The 21,868-nt window shown below is 34.2% G+C and overlaps 1 protein-coding gene across 1 annotated transcript in view; it reads right to left on the reverse strand.

Annotated features, from left to right (window-relative positions):
- The window catches only part of ROCK2 (Rho associated coiled-coil containing protein kinase 2), a gene marked incomplete at its 5' end in the record, with an annotated part of 137,691 nt that overhangs the window by 70,175 nt on the left and 45,648 nt on the right, over positions 1-21,868 (reverse strand). The window contains 2 exons of the mRNA XM_082672788.1: positions 12,166-12,266; positions 13,496-13,577. Of these exons, the coding sequence (XP_082528914.1) occupies positions 12,166-12,266; positions 13,496-13,577 (183 nt within the window). The remainder of the gene's footprint in view (positions 1-12,165; positions 12,267-13,495; positions 13,578-21,868) is intronic.

Consider the following 21,868-nt stretch of genomic DNA (forward strand, 5'->3'; position numbering starts at 1 on the left):
CATCTTGGGAGAAAGAACCATGCTCTAAAGCAAGGCCTACTCTAGCACTACCTAACATAGCCTTGTAATACCAAACCCTAAAAGATCAAAAGGGGAGTAGAGTTTGGAGTCCTTAAAAGGACTTGGGAAACAACCTGGTCTTTAAACACATCTATATTTACAAAGTAAAAAACTAAGGCTCCAAAAGTTAAGGGTTATCAGCAAGTAACTGGACATCTTATTAAAATGAAAATCAACACTTGTCAAAGAAAAATAACAAAATTCAGAGTCTCTATCACATATCAAAAAGGATCTGTACATAATTTTAAAATTACCTGACAGGCAAAGAGGAAAATGTGACTCATCATCAAGAAAAAAGCAGTCAATAGCAAACATCCCCAAAAGATGTTGGATTTAGCTAACAAATAGTTTAAATATTTCTTATAAATATGTCCAAAGACCTAAAAGACAGTATGTTAAAGAAAAAAAGGAAAAAATAGTATCAATGAGTGAACAGAAGTAAATACCAACAGAGAAATGGAAACTAAAAAAAGAACCAATTGGAAGTTCTATAACTGAAAAATAACTAAAATGGAAAATTCTTTGGAAGGACTTAACAGAGAATGGAGATAGAAGGACAGTCAGTGAACCTGAACACAAATCAATCTAGAGAATAAAGAGAAAAATGAATAAATGAAAATGAATAGAGACTTAAGGGCCTACAAGACAATTTTAAACAGTCTGAAATATGTGTAAATATAAACGGACTAAACACACAATTCACAGGCAGAGATTATGAGAATTAAAAAGCAAAACCTAACCTCATATATTTTAAATATAAGATCAAACAGGTTAAAAATAAAAAGATAGGAAAAGATACACCATGCAAACAGCAAGGATAAGAAAGTAGACAGAGCAATATCAATAACAAAGTAGACTTCAAGGCAAAGAGAAAAAAAGGATAATTCAGATAAAAGGAGTAATAATTCATCAGAAAGGCATTAAAAATTCTAAATATGTTTGTATCTAATAAATAAGCTTAAAAATTCATGAAGCAGGGCTTCCCTGGTGGCGCAGTGGTTGAGAGTCTGCCTGCCAATGCAGGGGACACAGGTTCGTGCCCCAGTCCAGGAAGATCCCACATGCCACAGAGCGGCTGGGCCCGTGAGCCATGGCCACTGAGCCTGCACGTCCAGGCTCCACAACGGGAGAGGCCAAAGCAGTGAGAGGCCCACGTACCACCAAAAAAAAAAAAAAAAAATTCATGAAGCAAAAATTGACAGAACTAAAGAAAGAAACAGGCAAATCCTAATTTCAGCTGGAAATTTTAACATCCCTTCTCAGTACTTCATATAACAAATAAATAAAACATCAATATGGATAGAAAGAAAACACAGCCCAGGATGAAAACTGCCTAATCAAATTATAATTAGAAAGGTTATTATATCAATGGTTTATATCACTTATTATTTTGAAATATTTTGAAATTTAAAGTATTTTAAAATATTTTGAAATTTAAAGTGTTTTGATACACTGTAACTTTACATGAAAAGAATCCTATATGCCAAGGGCCAAATAAGTTATGATGAGGGTCACAGATTATATCCATCTTCTGTATTAAATTACTAAACTGGAAAAACAATTCCTTTGATTTATATGGTGTTATGCCATTTATAGAATGCTGAAAATAAATATATGGGAAAGCAATATGAAAACATGGGTGGGAGGGTGGGGGATTAGAGTATGAAGAACCCTAGTCTTAAAAGTAGAAATCCCTTCCACAGTAGATAGACCAGCTTCTTACTTAGCAAATTATCTCAAAGCAAATGCTCACTCCAGCAATGCTTTTAATAAAATGTTGTGGTTTTTTTTTAAAGTTTAAAACATTACTAAAAAGAGACAGCTAAGGTACTCTCTCTTCTGTATTTATGCCATTCTTCAAATGTTCACTTATTCTAAGAATAAATCGGATTTCAGTGTTATCTTAACTTCATTAGAAAAAGCAATCATATAACAGTAAAAGCCAATTAATTTATACCATAATATTATTTATGCTTGACTCAGACCATGACAAGAGTTTTAAGAATTCTGCTATAAAGAACAGCTATGAACAGAAACTAAAAGATATTTGTCAGCTAGTAGGAAAGAGTTAAACATTTATTTACGTTTAATCTTTTATATATGAATTAACAAAAACAAACCTAGAGAAAAGAGCCGTTCATTCAAATAAACAAAAACACAGGCATAAGATGATTTTCTGAACATGAGAAAAATGCCTGTTCTTGGTGCTTTATTCTTGGTGATTCTTTATGCAAAACTGTTTCCCTTTCTGTCCAAAATGCTTACAATAATCTAATATCAAAATTAGTTGTGTACATGTCTGCTTCATAAGCTCCTTTAAGAACAGAATACAATACAAACTTTCATTTGTGAGGCTGCCTAGTGGTTGGCACAATGCTGAATTATCCAATTTAACAAATTCAGCAAAATTATAGCTATGAGATCTATAAAACTTTTAATAAATAAAGACAATTTTGGTTAGATGTTCTAGGTAATGAGGCCTGAATTTCATTTAAACTACTGTAATAGAACACTTCACAGGCTCATAACACAAGAGTCAGGAACCACCAGCTTGTAGTCTTTGACTTTATCTACAGAACAAACAGTAAGAGGCAATAGTTGTATTCATGCCAAACGTCTGCCTCATACCTTAAAATACATTAGTACTAGTATTACAAAGTACTACAGTAAAGCACTGTTATTTTAGGAAAGCTGGTTTCCACTGACCTTCCTTGTGAGGATGTCTCCTTCTGAATGATTCTATTATAATCTTCCTCAGCATCTCTGTACGCTCCCCTTTGTTCTCTAGCTCTTTCTCCTTTATTCAATATGGATGGATAAATAGATATAGTAGCAATTCATTACAACAATGCAGAGAGTACTGCTTAAAAGCATGGATGTAGACGTCAACAAACCTGGGCAAAAGTCCTAACTATTTATGTACTATGTGGCCAATTCACTTAATCTCTCTAAATTTCACTGAATTCATCTACTTAAGAATCTCACAGAATTGTTGAAAAGATAAAACAAGATAATGAATATAAATACTTAGCACACAGAATATAGTCAATGAAAATGTTAGCTAATTCCACCACAGACAAATGGAACTCAGTTCATTCTGTTATGAAACTTTACATGTGTCTCCCCAATGTCACTAGTCCATGATTACCTAAAGGACAAAAATATTGCTTCTCTTCCAATGTCTCTATTTGTTAGAGAAAAGAATGCTATATTCCTAGTTTCTAATTTTAAAAGTGGATGAATGCAAAAGTACCAGCTAATTGACTATACGTATGTGGGGAAAAAAAAGATAATAAGGGTCAAAACAGTTAACAGTTTTATCTCAGCTGATGGAATTCTGAGGGATTTTTATTTTTTTAGATTTGCTTATTTGTGCTTTTTATAGCTAATATGTACTTCTTTAAAACAAATTTTTTTTAAGTAGATGAAACATTCCTAAGTGTAGCTAGAGACATGTTTGAAAAAGTCCTAAAATGGACCTAGATCTCCTAGCGCACTGTGGACAAAAACTTTTGAAAATCATTCTAACCAAAATGCCCCATTTGAGGCTTTAAAATTTATTTTTAATATCAAAAATTACAATAGATTATTTTTACAAAAAGAACCAATGCATCTATTTGACAGATCTGGAACAGTTATTGTGTGCTGCTGAGGTTTCCACTAAAGACACAAGAAAAGCGTGTCCTGCTTTCTGCCAGGTCTGGTTGTGGCAGCTAAGACTGAATGGGGGAATACAGGAATTACAAAAACATGGAGGAAGGGAGATAATTTACACAAATCAGAAATAACCTTGTAACCAGCGAGGAGCCTGTTTTATTCCAAAAAGGACTAAAAAATCTGAGTTCACATGCCAAGTATTAGAGAATCATTTCCCATACACTCTTTCCTTCTGGTTGGCTCCACTTTAAAACCTTAGTTTAAAACCATTTAAATTAAGAGCAAGCCAGTAGGAGATTTTAAAAAAACACAAAAACACCAAAAAACAAGATCTTCATCTCATATCAGCCTTGAGTTCTATCACTGAGAATCTGTATCCTCTTAGCATTCTGGATCCCCAGGGAGCACCTGAGCCCAGGGATCAGGAATAATCACAGTCAAGTCACATCAATGAAAACTTTCTACATTTCAGGTTCTGTGCTGTACAGGATATAAAAAGACAAGAAAAATCCAATCACTTATATGATCTAGCTGCACAAACACGTCCTTTACCAATGTTCAAGACTGAATTAACAAATGGCTCCATGGTGAGGGTTCCCCCCTTTCTCCCTGCTGCTCTACAGATATTCCTACTAAACTGTGTACTTGACTAAAGAAGATCATCTTCCCAGATACAGGTGAACTATTTTCAGACACACAGCTATGAACTCCTCATGGGAATGCCAAAAGTACTGAAAAGACACAGTTCCTGCCCTCAAAAAATTTACAATATAAAAAGATTCAAAGAAGTATACATATAAACTACAGCACAAGGCATAATATGGGAAATTAAATAAAGCAATCATAATTAAAAGATGCAGATGAGAGAGGGCACACTCAAAGGGTAGGAAGGAAAGCAAAAGGAATCAGGAAACTTCTCTTTTAAAATAAGCACTGAGAGTGAGTGAAACAACATTTTTGGAGGAACAAACAAGTAAACGAGAGCATGCACTGAAATAAGTAGCCTGCTCAGAAAGGAGAGCATGATGGAAAATAAGGGTTAAAAAGATTAATTGGTGATATCTTAAATAAGAGGGCCTAGAAGGCCGGGACGAAGACTTCAATGCTTCATTTAGTAGGCAAGGGAGCCATGAAATGCAAAGGAGAGATACAATGAATATATTTTCGAAGGGTCAATTTGGCAGCAGTTTGTATTAGATAGATCTATACTTCCCACCTTCATGTATCTCATTATAGAGAAGTGGGGAAATAAAGAAAACAAAATGAAACAAAGCATGTATGTTAGAAAAGCCCCATAGTTGATTCTATTATACCCTTATTGGGGTAGGAGTGGTATGTGAAAATACAAGGCTATGAAGTATGGGGAAAAAAGTCTGCCAAATAGTAATGTGGGTTCAGCTGAGCTTGGAGAGCATGAATCTGCAGAAGATTTAATATATCCAGTCTTGGCATTTTCTCCATCAGCACTTCCCGATCCAAAATCAATAGTACAATGGTGAAACTGTTAGCAGAAGTAGAAAACAAAGCAGGACACAAAGTAGGCCCTCATACCTGACTGGGAATGAAAGGGTATCTTGGAGAAAGGCGATGGCAGTGAATACCCCCCCAAAAGTGGAGAGACTAGAGAAATATTATGAGCAGGACTTACTGAAAAATTAAATATAAGAAATGAGGGGAAGAGAAATCAATAATGACTCCCAATTTTTTGGCTTGAGCATCAATTGGGTTGATGCTAGAGTCATTTATTTATTAAGATGGGAAAATAAGAGAAGGAACAGATGGAAGGAAGAGCAAAGTTAGAGAGGGAATCAAGCATTCTAATTTCACATATTTTAGATGTCTGTGATACATCTTAATGGAGCTGTCAAATAAGCTACCATGAATATGAGTTTGGTGAGCAAAGTAGAAAGTTCTGAGCAGTAGCTATAAATTTGAGCCTTGACATCACATGGATTGTATTTAAAGTTAGAGGAATGCATGAACTTGCCTTGGGAGAAAATGCAGATCAAAAAAAATAAGAGCCTAGCCTTTGGGAACTACAATACTTACAAGTCAGGAGGAAAATGAACCACTAAGGAAACTGAGAAGGAACAGCCAGTAATGTAGAAAAAATGGTGTTTCAAGAAAGGAGAACTAAATACTTGTAAGAGGTTGATTAAGATGATAGTGAAACACCATGTAGCCAATAAAATTACATACAAAGTCTATATTGGCACAGAAAACTGGTTATGGCCATAGAGCAAAGAGAATGGACCCTGGAGTCCTCTGCCTAAGTTCAAATCTCAGTTCAACCACTTAGCAGCTGTGTGAACTCTCACAAGTCATTTATCTTATCTACCTGAATTTCCCCATCTGTAAAATGGGAATAACAGCAGTTATACCATCTAGAAAGACTGTTGTAAAGACTGGTTACTATATACCACTTGCTTAGCAGCCTGCCTGGCATGTTGTAACTGTTATACAAGTGTGTGTTACTATTTACTGCTGCATAATAAAACACAGGTTGTAAAACCATGTACATAATATGGTCCCTTAATATACATATATTACACATATCTTTAGAAACAGAAAAGTTGGAAAACTATACATCAAAGTAATAAAAGTAGTTATCTCTCAGTAGTGGGACTGCAGGTGATTTTAAAAAGTATAATGTTGGCTTATTTTATTATTCTACTATGAACATATTTGATATATAAATAAAATAATTTTTAATTTCAAGAGAGAAAAATTAGCATTGATGCAATTTTTATAACTCAATACAGGAAGGTTTCAACTTTCCTAGAATGAAAATAATAAAATATAAATATCCACTGAAAATAATTTGACACTAGTTTTGCAACAGTCCCCAAATATTTCTAATTATCAAAGCACTAAAAGATTACCAACAGGCTGGTTACCTTTATGTTTGAAAATGGGAATCGAGAGAAGACATGATAGAGATTTTCATATTTTACCTAATTCTAAGTAATTTAGACCTTTGAGAATGAGAATACATTCATATATTAATCTGTGGAGCTTTAAATAAAACCACCAAGAAAAAATTTAATGTCATATTTTCTTAAGGAGAATGAGTAGACAATATCGCAAAACCAATTAAAGGTTTCCAAACTCCAAAATAATAAGATATAGCTTCAAAATAAAAATATTTCCACTGTTACCATGAAAACTTGTTTTTATACATCTCACCCGAATAAAGAATCACATATAAGTAATTCCTAACATATATGCATTACATTTAAGAAGATTAATTTATAACTCTACTTTTAGAACCTAGACCACAGTTTCTTTCTGAAACTATAACAGTTTCAAAACAAAAGCTCCATGGATGTAAAGGTGCCTTGTCTGAGTAGTTTACCTGTTTAATGTGTTGACGATACTTATATGCTTATAATGATACTTGACATTTAATAAACATTTGCTAATCAACTAACCAAAGGAATATCTGAAGAACAATGTATATTCTACTAATAGAGAGGAAGACTGTATTTTTACCTTAAGAAGGCATTTGCAAGGTTACAATTTATAACTTTCTTTTTCAAAGAAAAGAAAATTAGTGTCCAAGTTAATAAACATAAACAAAAAAAGTAAGCATGCATACCATGGTCAAAAGGTTATCTCACTGGAAAGTTCATCCCAACATACATACATACATACATACATACATACTGTAGTGGGGTGAATCATGTGTCCCCCTCACCCACAATTCACATTTTGAAGCCCTAACCTCTAGTACCTCAGAATGTGACTGTATTTGGAGACAGGGCCTTTAAAGACATGATTACATTAAGAAGAGGGAGTTAGGGATGGTGCTAATCCAACCTGACTGGAGTCCTTATGAGAAGAGGTGATGAAGGACATACAGAGTGACACACCAGGGATGTGCATGCACAGAGGAAAGACCATGTGAGGACACAGTGAGAAGGTGGCCATCTGCAAGCCATGGAGAGAGACCTTGGAAGAAACTAAACATGCTAACACCTTGATCTTGAACTTCTAGCCTTCAGAACTGTAAGGATATAAATTTCTGTTGTTTAAGCACAGTCTGTGGTATTTTGCTATGGCAGCCCTAGCAAATTAACATACATAAATATATATGAAAGTAAGGACAAGACTTCTGATTATTTATTCAAAATTAAAACTCATTTAATGCCATAAATCCACAGAAACTGACAATAGTGACAACAGCTAATATTTACTTGATACCTACAATGTGCCACGTCCATGGTAAGTACCACATATGTATAACATAATTTAGTCCTCAAAAAACCTCTTATAAAAGTTCTATTATTAGTGCCACTCCAAGATAAAGAAATGAAACCTTTGATGACAGGAAATCTGCATACCATAGAACAGAAACAAAAGTAGATGGCTTTGACTGTTTTTCCACAGTACCAGAGTACTTTATGCAAAAATATCTATTAAAAGTTGAACATTACTACCTTAACTATAAAAACATGTTTTGTTAAGCCAATATGTGAAATTAGTAAATGAATCTTTAAAAGGACCTTAACTGCTTTTCCAGCAGGCTCCAATTTTAGCCTACAATTTATTACCTATTCACTATGTGTCAGATACTATTCTAGATATTTTCCATATATTAGCTCATTTCATACTCATAGCAACCTATGAATAATGAACTATTATTATCTTCACTTTACAAATGAGGACACTAAGTCACAAAGAAGTTAGGTAGTTGAGAGGTCTAGCTCCAGAGTACATGCTCTTTTTTTTTAAAGCCAGTTTTACATTTATTTATAAATCCATTTCAAAATCCTTGATTCACCTTTTTTTTTTTTGGCCACACCTCGCAGCATGTGGGATGTTAGTTCCCTGACCGGGGATGGAACCTGCACCCCTGCAGTGGAGGCACAGAGTCTTACTGGACCACCATGGAAGTCACCAGAGTACATGCTCTTAATCAATATACTACACTGACTCATATTATGTTCCATCGAAATGAGATGTGATAAAATATTCCAAAAGAGTAGAATCCAAAAACAAGAGGGATATTAGATAAAACCATCCATTGTTGTGGACCTTTCATGATATAAAAACATAAATGTACATCTCCTCTGTAGATAGGGGAAATAAAGACAAAAGACAACAAGCTGAACAAATTTTGCCCTCCAGGGATTATAGAACTTTTCAATCCACGAGAAATGCCTTTTCTGATGAGGAAATCTACACCCAAATAAATTAAATGACTTGTCACTCTCCTGACTCTGACATTTTCACATGTGTTCCTTCTGTATTTTAACTCCCACTCCATCCCCACTTCTTCATGTGGCCAACTCCTTTAACTTAACTCAAATGTCACTTTCTCACAGCAAGACCTTTCCTAACTGCCCAGTCTGAATAAGGCACATTCCTCCATTATTCTCTCTCATAGCACCCAGATCTTTTCCTTCATGGCATTTATTGTAATCTGAAAAAACTTTACTTGTTTAAAGTAAAATTGTTCATCTCCTCCACAAAACTACCACTTTCAGCAAGATAGAGGCTATGTTACTGTATCTTTAGAGGCTAGCACAGCTCCTAGAACATAACAGATCCTGATTAACTATTTCATTGACGGATATAGATAAATGCTCTGTTTTATGTCTGACAATTAATTGCTAACATTTACTAAACACTTATTATTGAATATATTCCAAGAACTGTTCCAAATGCTTTATATATATTGTCACATTTAATTCTTCCAGTAATCTCATGAGGTATAAACACTATTGTTATCTTCATTAACAGATAAGAAACTAAGCACAGAGAGATTAAGTAACTTGTCTGAAGTCACAGCTAGACAGTAAAAGAGTCTAAATTCAACCGCAGGTAGTCTGGACTCTAGCTCTTATACTGCGGTATAGTTGCTGTGACATACCAAAGATACTTTTACAATAAGAATTTTCTTTGTGGAAATTGACTGGTAGGTCCTCTGTGACAACGTATTTTTACTTGACCAGAAAAAGCATTTCACAAGGGAAGACACACTTGCACCTACTACTGTAACACTTTCTTCAGATGAGTACAAAAAATAATCATAAAGATGTGCCAAATATGGAACATTCCCTACGTATCTGCCTAACTAACTTATCTTCCACATACGAATCAACTTCAAAAGGCTATGGGAGAAGCACTTGGGCTTTTCCCTTTTCAATCTCATTCTTCTTTTTAAGAGTCCCTGCCTAAGGTAACAACCAAGAACTAAAGCCAAAACAAACATGTACAAGCTCTCAGGTCAGGTCATCAAATTAGTGGAACATTAAAATATTTTTCATTTTTAAAAACATATGACTTTGTTTCTGCGTATCCTGTGGCCAAAATGAAATACGGGATGGAAATTAACAACAAAAATAAAAGCCTCTGTTTCTATGTTTTCCCTTCCTTTAACATATTGAACTTTAATGATCAAATTAATCTAACACAGAACAATGACTACCCTGACACAAAAACATGACAAGTTAAGGTCTGTCATATTTCCCCCCAAAAATGCAACTTCAAATTCTAGTGTTTATTCCCTAACCACAATGAAATAAGTATGAAGAAACAATGTGCCTGTTTCAAATACATGTATTGTATTTGAAACATGCACACAGTAGTATGACTCCTATATCAAATACTAAATAATAATAATGGTTAACACTCAGAGAACACTACAACCAGGCTTATCTATTTTGTTAATTCATTTAGTTTCCTATAATGACCCCCATAACATAGTTGTTATTATCTGTAGTCTACAGGTTGGAACTCAGAGAGATTGAGAAATCTGCCTGAACTCACCATGATCTTTTGAGTCTGACCATGGCAGAGCTAGGATTCAACTACTTTATAATTCCCCTATCTTATGGAAACTGTCGTATCAACAGTCATGTAGTCTAATCGCCCACCCTACCCACTGGAGCATTCTACCAGCTGAAGCTTCAGCACTTTCACTAAGAACAAAAATAAAACAAAAACAAAACCCCATTACTTTCAAAGGCAGCCCATTCTTCAAATCTACTCCCAATCAACATCTCAATTCCTTCAACCATACCTCAGATGGCATTATTTCAAGTCCCTGAGCATTATTCGTCCCTTTTAAAACAGGGCAACAGGGCATCTAGAGTGGATTAAATATGCCAGGTATGGCCCAGTCATCTCAAATGAGAGAAAACCTTATCTCTATTATCTTAGAAATTTATTACAGCAGTCCAAACTTTACTATTTTGGGTAGCCACATCACCAATGACTTTTGCCTGGTTTACATTTAGGAAAATTGTTCTTTAATTCATAATCACTGTTAAGCAATCTATTCCTTGAGTTCTTCACACCCAAGTACTGGTCATTATTCCGGTTAAATTTCACTTCTTCTATCTGGCTAATGACCTCCCCATTTGATGATTTCTGGGTTTTGGCTCATCTTCATACTTCAGTTGTAACTCATTTGCAAAGTTATTCAACATGCCACCATTGCCTCCATACAAGTCATTAATAAAATGTTTAATAGGAGAAGAAAGAATCCTAAAACCTGACCTTGGAGATCTCTGTCCAAGGAACCATTCATGCCTTCATCGGGCTCCTTAGAATACAGCTACTAACGTAGTTATAAAGCTCCCTATCCATATGCTTATTCGTTGACACTTCTCCATATCATCCTCAAGTATGTCAAACTTTTTCAAATATCTTATGGATATATATTACACCTATTGCACTATCCTGATCTACAAGTTCAATAAGCCTATCAAGAAAAGAAGGAATGAAAGAGAAAAAGACAAAAGGTTAGTCTGTCATGACTTGTTCCTAGAGAAACCCATGCTGGCACATAGTCAGTTTTTCTTGGTGCTCCATCATGAATAAAGCACTATTAAGTTAAAAACAGAATTTGAGTCCATAGTTTAACTATAAGAAGAAAAAAAAAAAAAGAAGAGTTTCATATTCGGGTGATGAAAATAGGAATATTACATTATAGTTCTTCATATAATAATATAAATAAAATATCTGAAATATTTGAAAACATTTAGAAGTATTTCCAGTGCTACCACTTTGGTCTACAAAGGTAAATTTTATATTTACTTTCAGTTATTAAAATGCCTTTGTTGGGTTTCTCGTATATCTAAATAAATCTCAGTTAATTAAGCAGAGATGTTATTAATCTGAACATACTAAATAAAAACACAGTAGTTCTGGAAGAATATTAACTGCTAGGCAGATCATGAGTGAAGCCAAGTTGGCCTTATTCTAAATCCCAGTGTTTCAGAGCTGGAAAAGACCTGGTATTTATAGCACAATTATCTCTTTTTATAGATGAAGATACTAAGGCTCTCAGAGATGGAATGACTTGACCAAGCTCATAAAACTAATTTTCTGGCATGGCTGGACACAGAAATTAGATTTACTCAAGGGCCACTGATAATGTTTCACAAAACCATGTCATTAAAAGAAATAATAAAAAGAACAAAACATATTCTTTCTTACCAGCTGGACTTCACCAAAAGCACCTCTTCCAATAACTTTTACAACATCATAGTCTTCTGCCTTCATCTGTAGACCTCTGATCTTTTTCACAATTTTCTCATCTACAGTAAAAAGATCACCATAATATCAATCACCATATTGATAAGCAACCTTTTAAAATAATCACCATATTTGTAAACAAATTTTTATTTCAAGAAACTGGGCTTAGTTTCCAGCTAAGTCCGTCAATTTTTAAATGTTGCTATTTAAAACTCTAAGACACATACACTTTACATCAAAGGACAAAACTCTCTGGCTTAACACATATAAACACATTAATGACTACCAAAAAGTAGCAGTTAAACTATTCTGTTTCTGACTCTGTTGCTTGGCAAGTTATATGACAGCTGAAACTATGACGATCCAGGCAATCCTGGAGTACACTCTGAATCACTGCAGAAAGCTGCTATGAAAGTACACAAGGCTAATCTCAATCATCAATATTGGTAGATCACTTCTTTGAAAAACAGTAATCACATATTGTAGATTTGATAACTATAGATAAGATTTTTTAATTAGGAAAACAGCCTAGTCTCTGATTAATTCCAAATTAAAGAGCATACTGTGTTCACATAAAGTGTATATAATTATTTTGAGAATTTCTTATTCTCAGAATTCAACTTCATTTACAACTTCATTGCAACATCAATACTGGCATATATTAATAGTTACTACGTTTATGGCAATAACTGTTATCACATTATCTTTCATTAACTAGACTGAAATGTCTACATTTATACAAACATAAAGCTCATTAAGTCTTCTGGATAATGTAAAGCTAAGTCTTAGAGTTGTTAACATTAATTAAAAACTTCTCTTGGAACTGCCATAAATGACCTGTCCTGAAATTCTAAGCAATCTTAATTTAATCAAAATCTTGAACTTTACCTACTTTACATACTTTGATTTGGCAATTCTGCTTTGAAATAAAGAATATTAGTATTTAAATAAATCAAATAGCAAACAAAAAAAATTAATAAGTTAAAAGTTTGTGGACTGTAATAATACTAATTAAACATAAATCTCTATCAAAAGTAGAGTCAGGGCTTCCCTGGTGGTGCAGTGGTTGAGAGTCCGCCTGCCGCTGCAGGGGACACGGGTTCGTGCCCCGGTCCGGGAAGATCCCACATGCCGCGGAGTGGCTGGGCCCGTGAGCTACGGCCGCTGGGCCTGCGCGTCCGAAGCCTGTGCTCCGCAGCAGGAGAGGCCACAACAGTGAGAGGCCCGCGTACCACAAAAAAAAAAAAAAAGTAGAGTCATATGATCAAATATGAAATTTACACATACTTACATCTATTTAAGAAATTATCTATATTTTTGTTTTTCCTCAAAGCAGGGAAATCCAAATCAAGGACCAAGGAATTTAAGCCATCCTGTTTAACAAAAAAATAAAAAGAGAAAAAAGAAAGTTGTTACAATTTTCAAGCATTCAAGATAAAAAGCCTTTAAATTTTATTGTTTTGTTCTCACTGAGTAAATGTTAATCCACTTTGATATGAAACTGCCCCCAGTGGCACCATATCCAATAGCTTTAAATAGTTTCCTAACTTCTGCCAGAGAATATTAGGGTTGACCCTATCATGTTTTCCATTGTACTTTTAGCCAAGAGAAAAACGTCATTTTAGAATATGCATCCACTATTATTTTTGCTAGTCAGATGTCTTTTCTCTCTTCCAATGTCCAGTAAAATTTTACCAAGCTTTTGACTTTAAGAAATACACCCAGACTAGTTCCCATTCATTCAACAAGCATTAATTTTGTGCCTAGTGTATACAAAGAATAGAAAATCTAAAAATAAGTGAGACACTAACTATCCTTACCCTCAGGAAATTCAGGCTCAAAACTAAATTTCCCCTAAAAACATGAAAACAGGATGATGCACTGTTCAGGTTTCTATTTTCTTCTGTAAGTTTTCTGTTATTTTCCAGACTTTCTACAACAAGCATGCATTAAATTTATAATCAAAATATGAAAAAGTACATACATATAACTTGGTGGGAGTGAAAAAAACTAGTAAGAAACAAACCAAGTCACAAATTACTTAATGGATATGCTTGTGAAGAAAACAGTATTTTTAAAACACTAGTGCATATATTGTTTCATCCCCAAGTAAATGAGGAGGGCAGAAGGACATATTCTCATTTAAAAAATAAACTAAAGTTCAGAGAGATTAAGTGACTTTGGCATGCCCAAGTCTTGCTATTAGAAAATGATGTAGCAAAATACTACCTAAATCTTAGAGGTTCAATATACTTAACTCATCTCCCTCATCTCAACCACCAGTGGAAGCTTGGAAGGGGAAAGAAGGAAGCTGGAGGATTACAGAAAACAAAACAGTAATAAAGAGAACTTTTGAGGATCTGGGTAGGAAGAAAATGTGGGGAAAATTACATGCAAAACTTAGAAAGGTAACTTGAGTTTTTAATTTACTAATTCTAGAAGAACTGAAAGTTATCACAGAGAAATAGAGTTACACAAAGATTAAATAAACAGGAAAAAATCTGGAAAGTTTATAAATATTTTCCCATAATATACCCCACTAGTGTAGAGTCAGAGAGCTTTTTCAGCAGTTGGAACACTTGAACAGTTGCTCAACTCAACAATAATACTATTTTGGTTTTTTAAAACTATTTCTTAAAGATCACATACTATTTCATTTGTGCATTAAGTATTTTGGTAATATTTATTTTTGAATAATACTAATACCTTAATTTGCTAATAGTTTACATCAGAAGATAATGTAGGGGTAATACATATTTATATATTTACATTTATACTTGAGGTTCTATGTTTATAAATTTTTACATTTGAAACTTATTCTATTTAGTACCAATTTTTAAGAAACAAATTCTCAATTTTTAAAAGATACTAGTATTTTCAGTACACAAAATTGATACTGAGTTACAGTTGCTGGATTACCTCAAGACTTGAATGAAAGCCCATGTCTATGACCATCCTCGTTAAGCAGTTTCATATAAACCTTAGGAGGTTAAGATTTTTTTTTTCAGTGTCTTGTGATTTCAACTGTGATTCTTTTCATAGAAAGTGATAATAAAGCTAAGAAACTTTTAAAAGAATAAAACTTATATTAAAGAAAAGCCTACAACTAAAACTTCAAAGCAATGAAGAAAATTAACACTATTTGTCCCTTTCCCTACTTTCAAATGCACAGAGATGACAGGAGAACATTTAAAAGTCATAGCCCCACTGAAAGGAAAAAAACACCACCACCACAAAATATTCAAGAACGAGAAAGAAAAATGCTAAGCAATGTAGGAGCTAAAGTAGGAGCTAAAGTCACAAAGATCTACTGGACTTCAGGGCAGAAAGCAATTAGACCAATAACTGAGAATTAAAAGAACCTAAATGTGGTAATGGGCGAAAACCAGACTGATTACTGGGGTTTAAAACAGTAGCTGGAGTGAAAATCCCAGCTCCTAAAAAAGACACTAAAAAAAAATCTTACTGCCCAAGTTTCATATGAAACTGCATAAAGAGGTAGAGCAGACACAGCTTTCAAGTAAATCTTAAGCTAAGCCCCCAGAACTTGCCCAGTTACCAGATCTCCCGCATCTCTAGTATCACTGGCTTAAAATATGTGAATCAGCTGTAATACTGGAACTGACTTGGGTTGTCTGTACGTAAAAAGTTAGCATCAGAGGACAGTAGAGAGAAAAGTGATTTATCCTACTCTCTTTCTGAATAAACAGGTACAAGCCAACATCCAATTTTTCCCATTACAATCGTCATGGTGGAAAAAAGTATGTACAGAATGGCCTATTTTCCTAACTTTTCCTGAACACAGAGCCTTTTATACTTTAGTTGCCAAGAAGGAACTACTCTCACTATAAACTGCTTCTAAATATCTAACTGTTTTTCAATCTCCAAATAAAATGCACCCACCAAGGAAAAAAAAAGAAAAAGAAAAAAAAGGAAGGAGGTTGGAAAGACTTCACCAACCTGGAATGTCTAAAGTGATAAGCAAAATGATGGAGACATCCTTCCAGAAATTTCAATTGTTAAATGCAGCAAATTATCTTTTAGCTGAAAGTTTCATAATGTTATGAGTTGTGAGTATATGGGTGGTATTTAAAGCCATAAAACTAGATAAGATCACTAAAGGAGTGAGTGTAGACAAATAAAAAAGGACCAAGGACTGAGTCCTGGGATACACCACTTATTAAGAGATTGTGGAGTACAGGAGACTGAGAAGCAAGCAGTAAAGGAGGGAGAAAATCGAGACTGCTGTGGTACCTTGGAAGCCAGGTGAAGCATGTAGCAAAGAGGGAGAGAGTGATCCACAAAATCAATATGACTGGTAAGTCAAGTAAATCAAGACTGAGACATTAGACACTTTGAGATCATCAGTGGCTTCTATAAAAGCTATTTAGATCATAAATTTGTTGTTTCCAAACCACCGTGCACCACTTTCTTAGCACTTGTTTTTCTATAATTGCTGCGTGTTTAAAAAACAAAACAAAAACCTCCTTTAAGATGTTACTGGGAATTCCCTGGCGGTCCAGTGGTTAGGACTCCGCACTTTCACTGATGAGGGTGCAGGTTCAATCCCTGGTCGGGGAACTGAGATCCCGCAAGCCGCACTGCGCAGCCAAATTAAAAAAAAAAAAGATGTTACTGTGAGTTCACATTCATAGACCCTAAATAATACCAAGCATTCAACTTGACCATAAGTTATGTGATACCTTACGGTCTATCTACCAAAAACTATAACTAAATTACACAGGTCAATACAGTATTTATTATTAATAATAGGAACTTTTCTTGACTACTTTGTACCATGTGTTGAGCACAGCTCAACCAATCAACATTTTAATCCTCACAACAATGTATAAACTAGGTACTATTATTATACTCACATTTAGTAAGTACAGAAACTGAAGTTTAGAGAGGTTAAAAAACCTGCCCCAGCCAATACATTTTATAAGTGACAGAATCAGAATTTTATGATACATTTATACTTTATTACTGAAATTAAAGTTAATAAAGTTATTCCTCTAACAGAATACTGAACAATATCCACATTTTAAAGTTAAGACAACAAAATAGGAAACATATTTCTGTGTATCTGCTGTACAGATAAGTGACCAGGAAGTGTCATGTAAATGAATTTGTAATATTTACATTTTCGCCTTCTGTTATTACAACTCCAAATACAAACACAAAAGTAAAAACAGTGGGGCCAAACAAATCCATCGCTAGCGTATAAAACATAGATTTTAAAGCCACCCTCTATGCATGCAGAAAACCTTCTGAATCTTATGTATATGCCATATTATTTTTTATAGTAAACTTTCTATTTCACCTAGAAAAATCTAAGTAATATTAACTAATCTGCTATCATTTATCAATATCAGTTAAATAAAATACTTAATGCTTATTTTATAATATAGCTTTGTAAGTACATTAGTTTAAGATCTGTCAACCAAATTAATGACAAACTAAATTTATCCTGTCTCCTATCAAAAAAGAATATTTGAAGGAAAAAAAAAGTTATCTAGGAAAGTAAGAAATTAAAGAGTAATGGGTGAAAGTGTATTGCACATATTTTGTGTGATATATGTTAACTTCACCATAAGCTTGAGTAGCTACTTTAACAAAGCGTAAGAATTGTTTTCTGGTTTGCTTTTATGAATCTTTACCTATAGCTATAGTAAAATCAGCTCTTAAAGCTCTCTACAAAACAATATAGGTGGTACATTAATGAAGTAATAGGTGTCTAAGAGAGTAATATTCATATTTAGAACAGTTAAGGGAATATTATAACAAAAACTTGCTTAAAACCTGAACTCTGAATTGTGGGGAAGGGGAACCTCTGAACAAAGAATACAGTTCCCACTGATCTTAAGCCTTTCATGCTATATATCAATACATATAGTATATATACTTTTCTCTCTCTCTCTCTCTCTCTCTCTCTCTCTCTCTCTCTGTGTGTGTGTGTGTGTGTGTATGTGTGTGTGTTATACATCATTAAAACTGTTTTGGATGTACTGGACAACAATCAATTAACTGACAAGATAAAAACATCACAGGGCAAATAAACAGTAAAACATTTAAAAACCTGTATGCCATCACTATTCTCAGGTATTTTCACATATCTTATCTAATGTACTGTCTACTTCATCAGAGAGGAAGTATGAGACAAAAATTAGTTAAAAATTCCCCAAGTTTGCTAAGTTTCAATGAAGGTTTTCTATTATAGAGACTTATCCTCCAAACACTTTTAAATCCTTATTTGTGTTTGAAGCTGGGAGGGAAGGGGTCATGCGGAGTCATACAACCTTAAATTCTGTATCCCATCTTCCAAGTAAAGAAAAATAGGTTTCTTGTAATCTTTAAAACCAATCCGGCAATTGTAAAGGAGAGTGCACTGCTGAGTGAATCTGAGATGGAATTAACAGAATTTCAAACACAAAACTGTCCTTCCCTATTATTAGACATGTCACTATTATTTGATATGTCACTACAGTTCTCACTAATATTTTTTAAGACTACAGAAATTTAACTCTTTCATTTTATATCCCACATAAAAACAATCACTGAAAATATTTCAGTATCACATCCATTATACTCACAAACATAATATCCTCAGTTTTCCAGGCAAATATTAATCAAATCTAAACAATGAACTTCTTAAGGCGCAACCAAGTACTTTACAAACCAAGTTCACAGGAAAATTAAAGGGCAAAAATATATACCCACAAATCACACTAGGAAATCAACATTCATTAAGCCCCTACTTTGTGCCAGACAGAGTAGAATCACTTTCTCATTTAATTCTCGTAAAAACCCCCACTGGAAAAGGAATGTATTAGAAAATGGAAAAGTGTTTTGGGACAGAGCCATTTTGGTACATAACAAAAGCAAAACTTGTAATCAGAAGTAGCTCTTTCTGCTACCCATACAACTACCACTAGGAACGGTGAAGAACATTTCGGCAAAACAAAAATAGTTGTTGGTGGTTGTTTTTAAAGCACATGCTCTTTTCTCCCTCTGACTACTTATGTAGCTGTACAGACTCAATGGTCCACCTATCTATCTATCTATTTATTTATGACTGCGTTGGGTCTTCGTTGCTGCGTGCGGGTTTTCTCTAGTTGCGCCGAGCGGGGGCTACTCTTCGTTGCGGTGCGCGGGCTTCTCTTTGCAGGGGCTTCTCTTGTGGCGGAGCATGGGTTCTAGGCGCACAAGCTTCAGTAGTTGTGGCACACGAGCTCAGTAGTTGTGGCTCGCGGGCTCTAGAGCGCAGGCTCAGTAGTTGTGGCACAGGCGCTTAGTTGCTCCGCGGCATGTGGGATCTTCCCGGACCAGGGCTCGAACCTGTGTCCCCTGTACTGGCAGGCAGATTCTTAACTACTGCACTACAAGGGAAGTCCCTGGCCCACCTACTTTTAATGAAAAAGCAAAATATTCTTCTCAGTAGAACTATAGAAGCAAGGTGTACCTCCTCCTTACCCAGGAAGCAGTATTTCTTCTACACATCTGAGGGAATTTTTTTTTTTTAGTAACACTTCTAAAAATTAGAAAAACTTTTAAAACCTTTTAGATTCAATATCTGTCCCATCTCTCTTTTGTCCACTGTATGTGCACTTCCCTACAAATAAAAGAAGTGAGCAAGTCTCGGTAAGGGAATCTAATGCACTATATTTTGGTCTGTTTTACATTTTGGTAGTCTATAAATTTTTATTTGGCAGAGAAAAGGTCTCATTGCTAAAACAATTTGAAAAATAGTAGTTTAGGCAAATCTAAAGTTTCTAAACGCCGATTACCAACTATCATTTCATACAAAATTCCGCTGCTTATTGATCAATTTCTGGCAATAACTGTACTTCAAGTAGGAACAATTTCTTGTCAATCAATTTAGAGACACGTTAGTATCACTGATTGAAAAGAAAATTACTTAAAAACACTGAACATAAAATCATCCTTAACTGGAACTCACAAATAGCCATAATTTCTCCTACACTCCAAGGGAGTAGTTAGCGAAACAAACACATATGTGAACTTTATTCTGACAACCATCTTCTATGGCTGATAGCTCTATCTACTTCTACCCTAGTACTCAGTATCATATTTCCAAGTATCCAACAAATATCCAACGGACCTCAGAAATCTCCCAAGTTGGGTAAATGTACTCAATGCGAATGTATAAGATGATCCACTGAGGTGCAAGAAGAAAATATTACAATTTTACACATTTAAGCTTAAAAAATTTTAAGTTTAACATAGAGGTTTTCAGCAACATCTCACTCTTGTTACCTTTCATTGAATTGTGACATACTACAGCTGACATGTACCCAGATTTTTAAAAATTTACTAGTAGAAAGATTACCAAGCAGATTGAAAAGCATTCCATTTTGGGGTGCAGACATATGCCAAGGTTTACCAAACTGTACAATTTCATTATGTACAATTTATTTTATGTCAATTACACCTCAATAAAGCTATTTTTAAAGTGAATGTAATGTATATAATCACAGATTTAAGATAATACCAAAATGCAATTAGTACAAACAAACAAAAGAGCAGTGTTAACTCTTAACCTACTCCTTATATAAGCTCTTATTGCCCAAACTATGAGGCTAAAAACAATGGCAAGCTAATCACATCACCGCCCCCCAAAATTAAAGCCTATTTGAAATATGGAATTACATCCAAAATCATTAATGATGTACTGCTATAATCTGAATTTCTGTAACACAAATTATCCCATATGTAACTGGCAAGTAAGGGAATAATTTGAATACTAAGTAAAATATGTGATTTTTTCCAGCTTGTTAATGTTTTTAAATGATGGGCAAACTTTCTCAAGTTAAAGAGAAAGCCTTAGCAATATAGAATGACATTAAGAAAAAAGCCAAAAATCACGCAGAAATGCCTTACTAAAGTACAAATAGTAGCTTCAAAATCCCCTACACTGTTCATGACATTAAGCTATCTAGTAAGGTTACAAGTGCAGTTGAAAAAGCTGAGAAGATATTTTTCCTTTGTTAAAAACAAACAAAAACCTGATAAAGAAGGCTATAGAAATAAAGGCCTTCATAGGCCTAAATCTCAAAGAAAAAAGCTCAAGCCTCAGGGTTTAAGGCTACTGATATTCAAATGTCTGTGATGCTGGGTACAAATGTCAACAGAGATTTAACTTTGTTGCTATTTTTATTTGAATTATTGTTTTTGTTAGCGTTATGGTTAAAATTTGTATAGGTTTTGCACAGTCTGTTCCTACTCTATTATTCTCATAAGCCGTGTTATTTATGGTGCATGATTTTTGCAGAACACAAAGCTTTTCAGAAATTCATATTTCATGTTAATGACTGAAGCCATCACAATTTAAAACCTAAACAACAGGAACATGAAAAATATCTCTATAATTATTTGCATAATATTTAATGCCTGTGTGCTACCCAGAATTTTACAAATTTTCATTGAGCTTAATGATAAATGTTTGAAAGCCTTGTGTTTTAGTTTTGTTTCTTTTTTAAATTATTTTTATTTTTTATTAAAATAAAAAAATAAAACTTGTTAGTTTCTTTAACATCAAAAAAAGGTTTCTTTTTTTTATTTTTTTGTTTTTAATTCAGACATCATTGGGAAACACTGGATTTTTCTAATGGCTGAAATGTATGAAAAACAATATGGTAAAAAA

Source organism: Grampus griseus (genome assembly GCF_964374135.1).
Source record: "Grampus griseus genome assembly, chromosome: 15".
Taxonomy (NCBI): domain Eukaryota; kingdom Metazoa; phylum Chordata; class Mammalia; order Artiodactyla; family Delphinidae; genus Grampus; species Grampus griseus.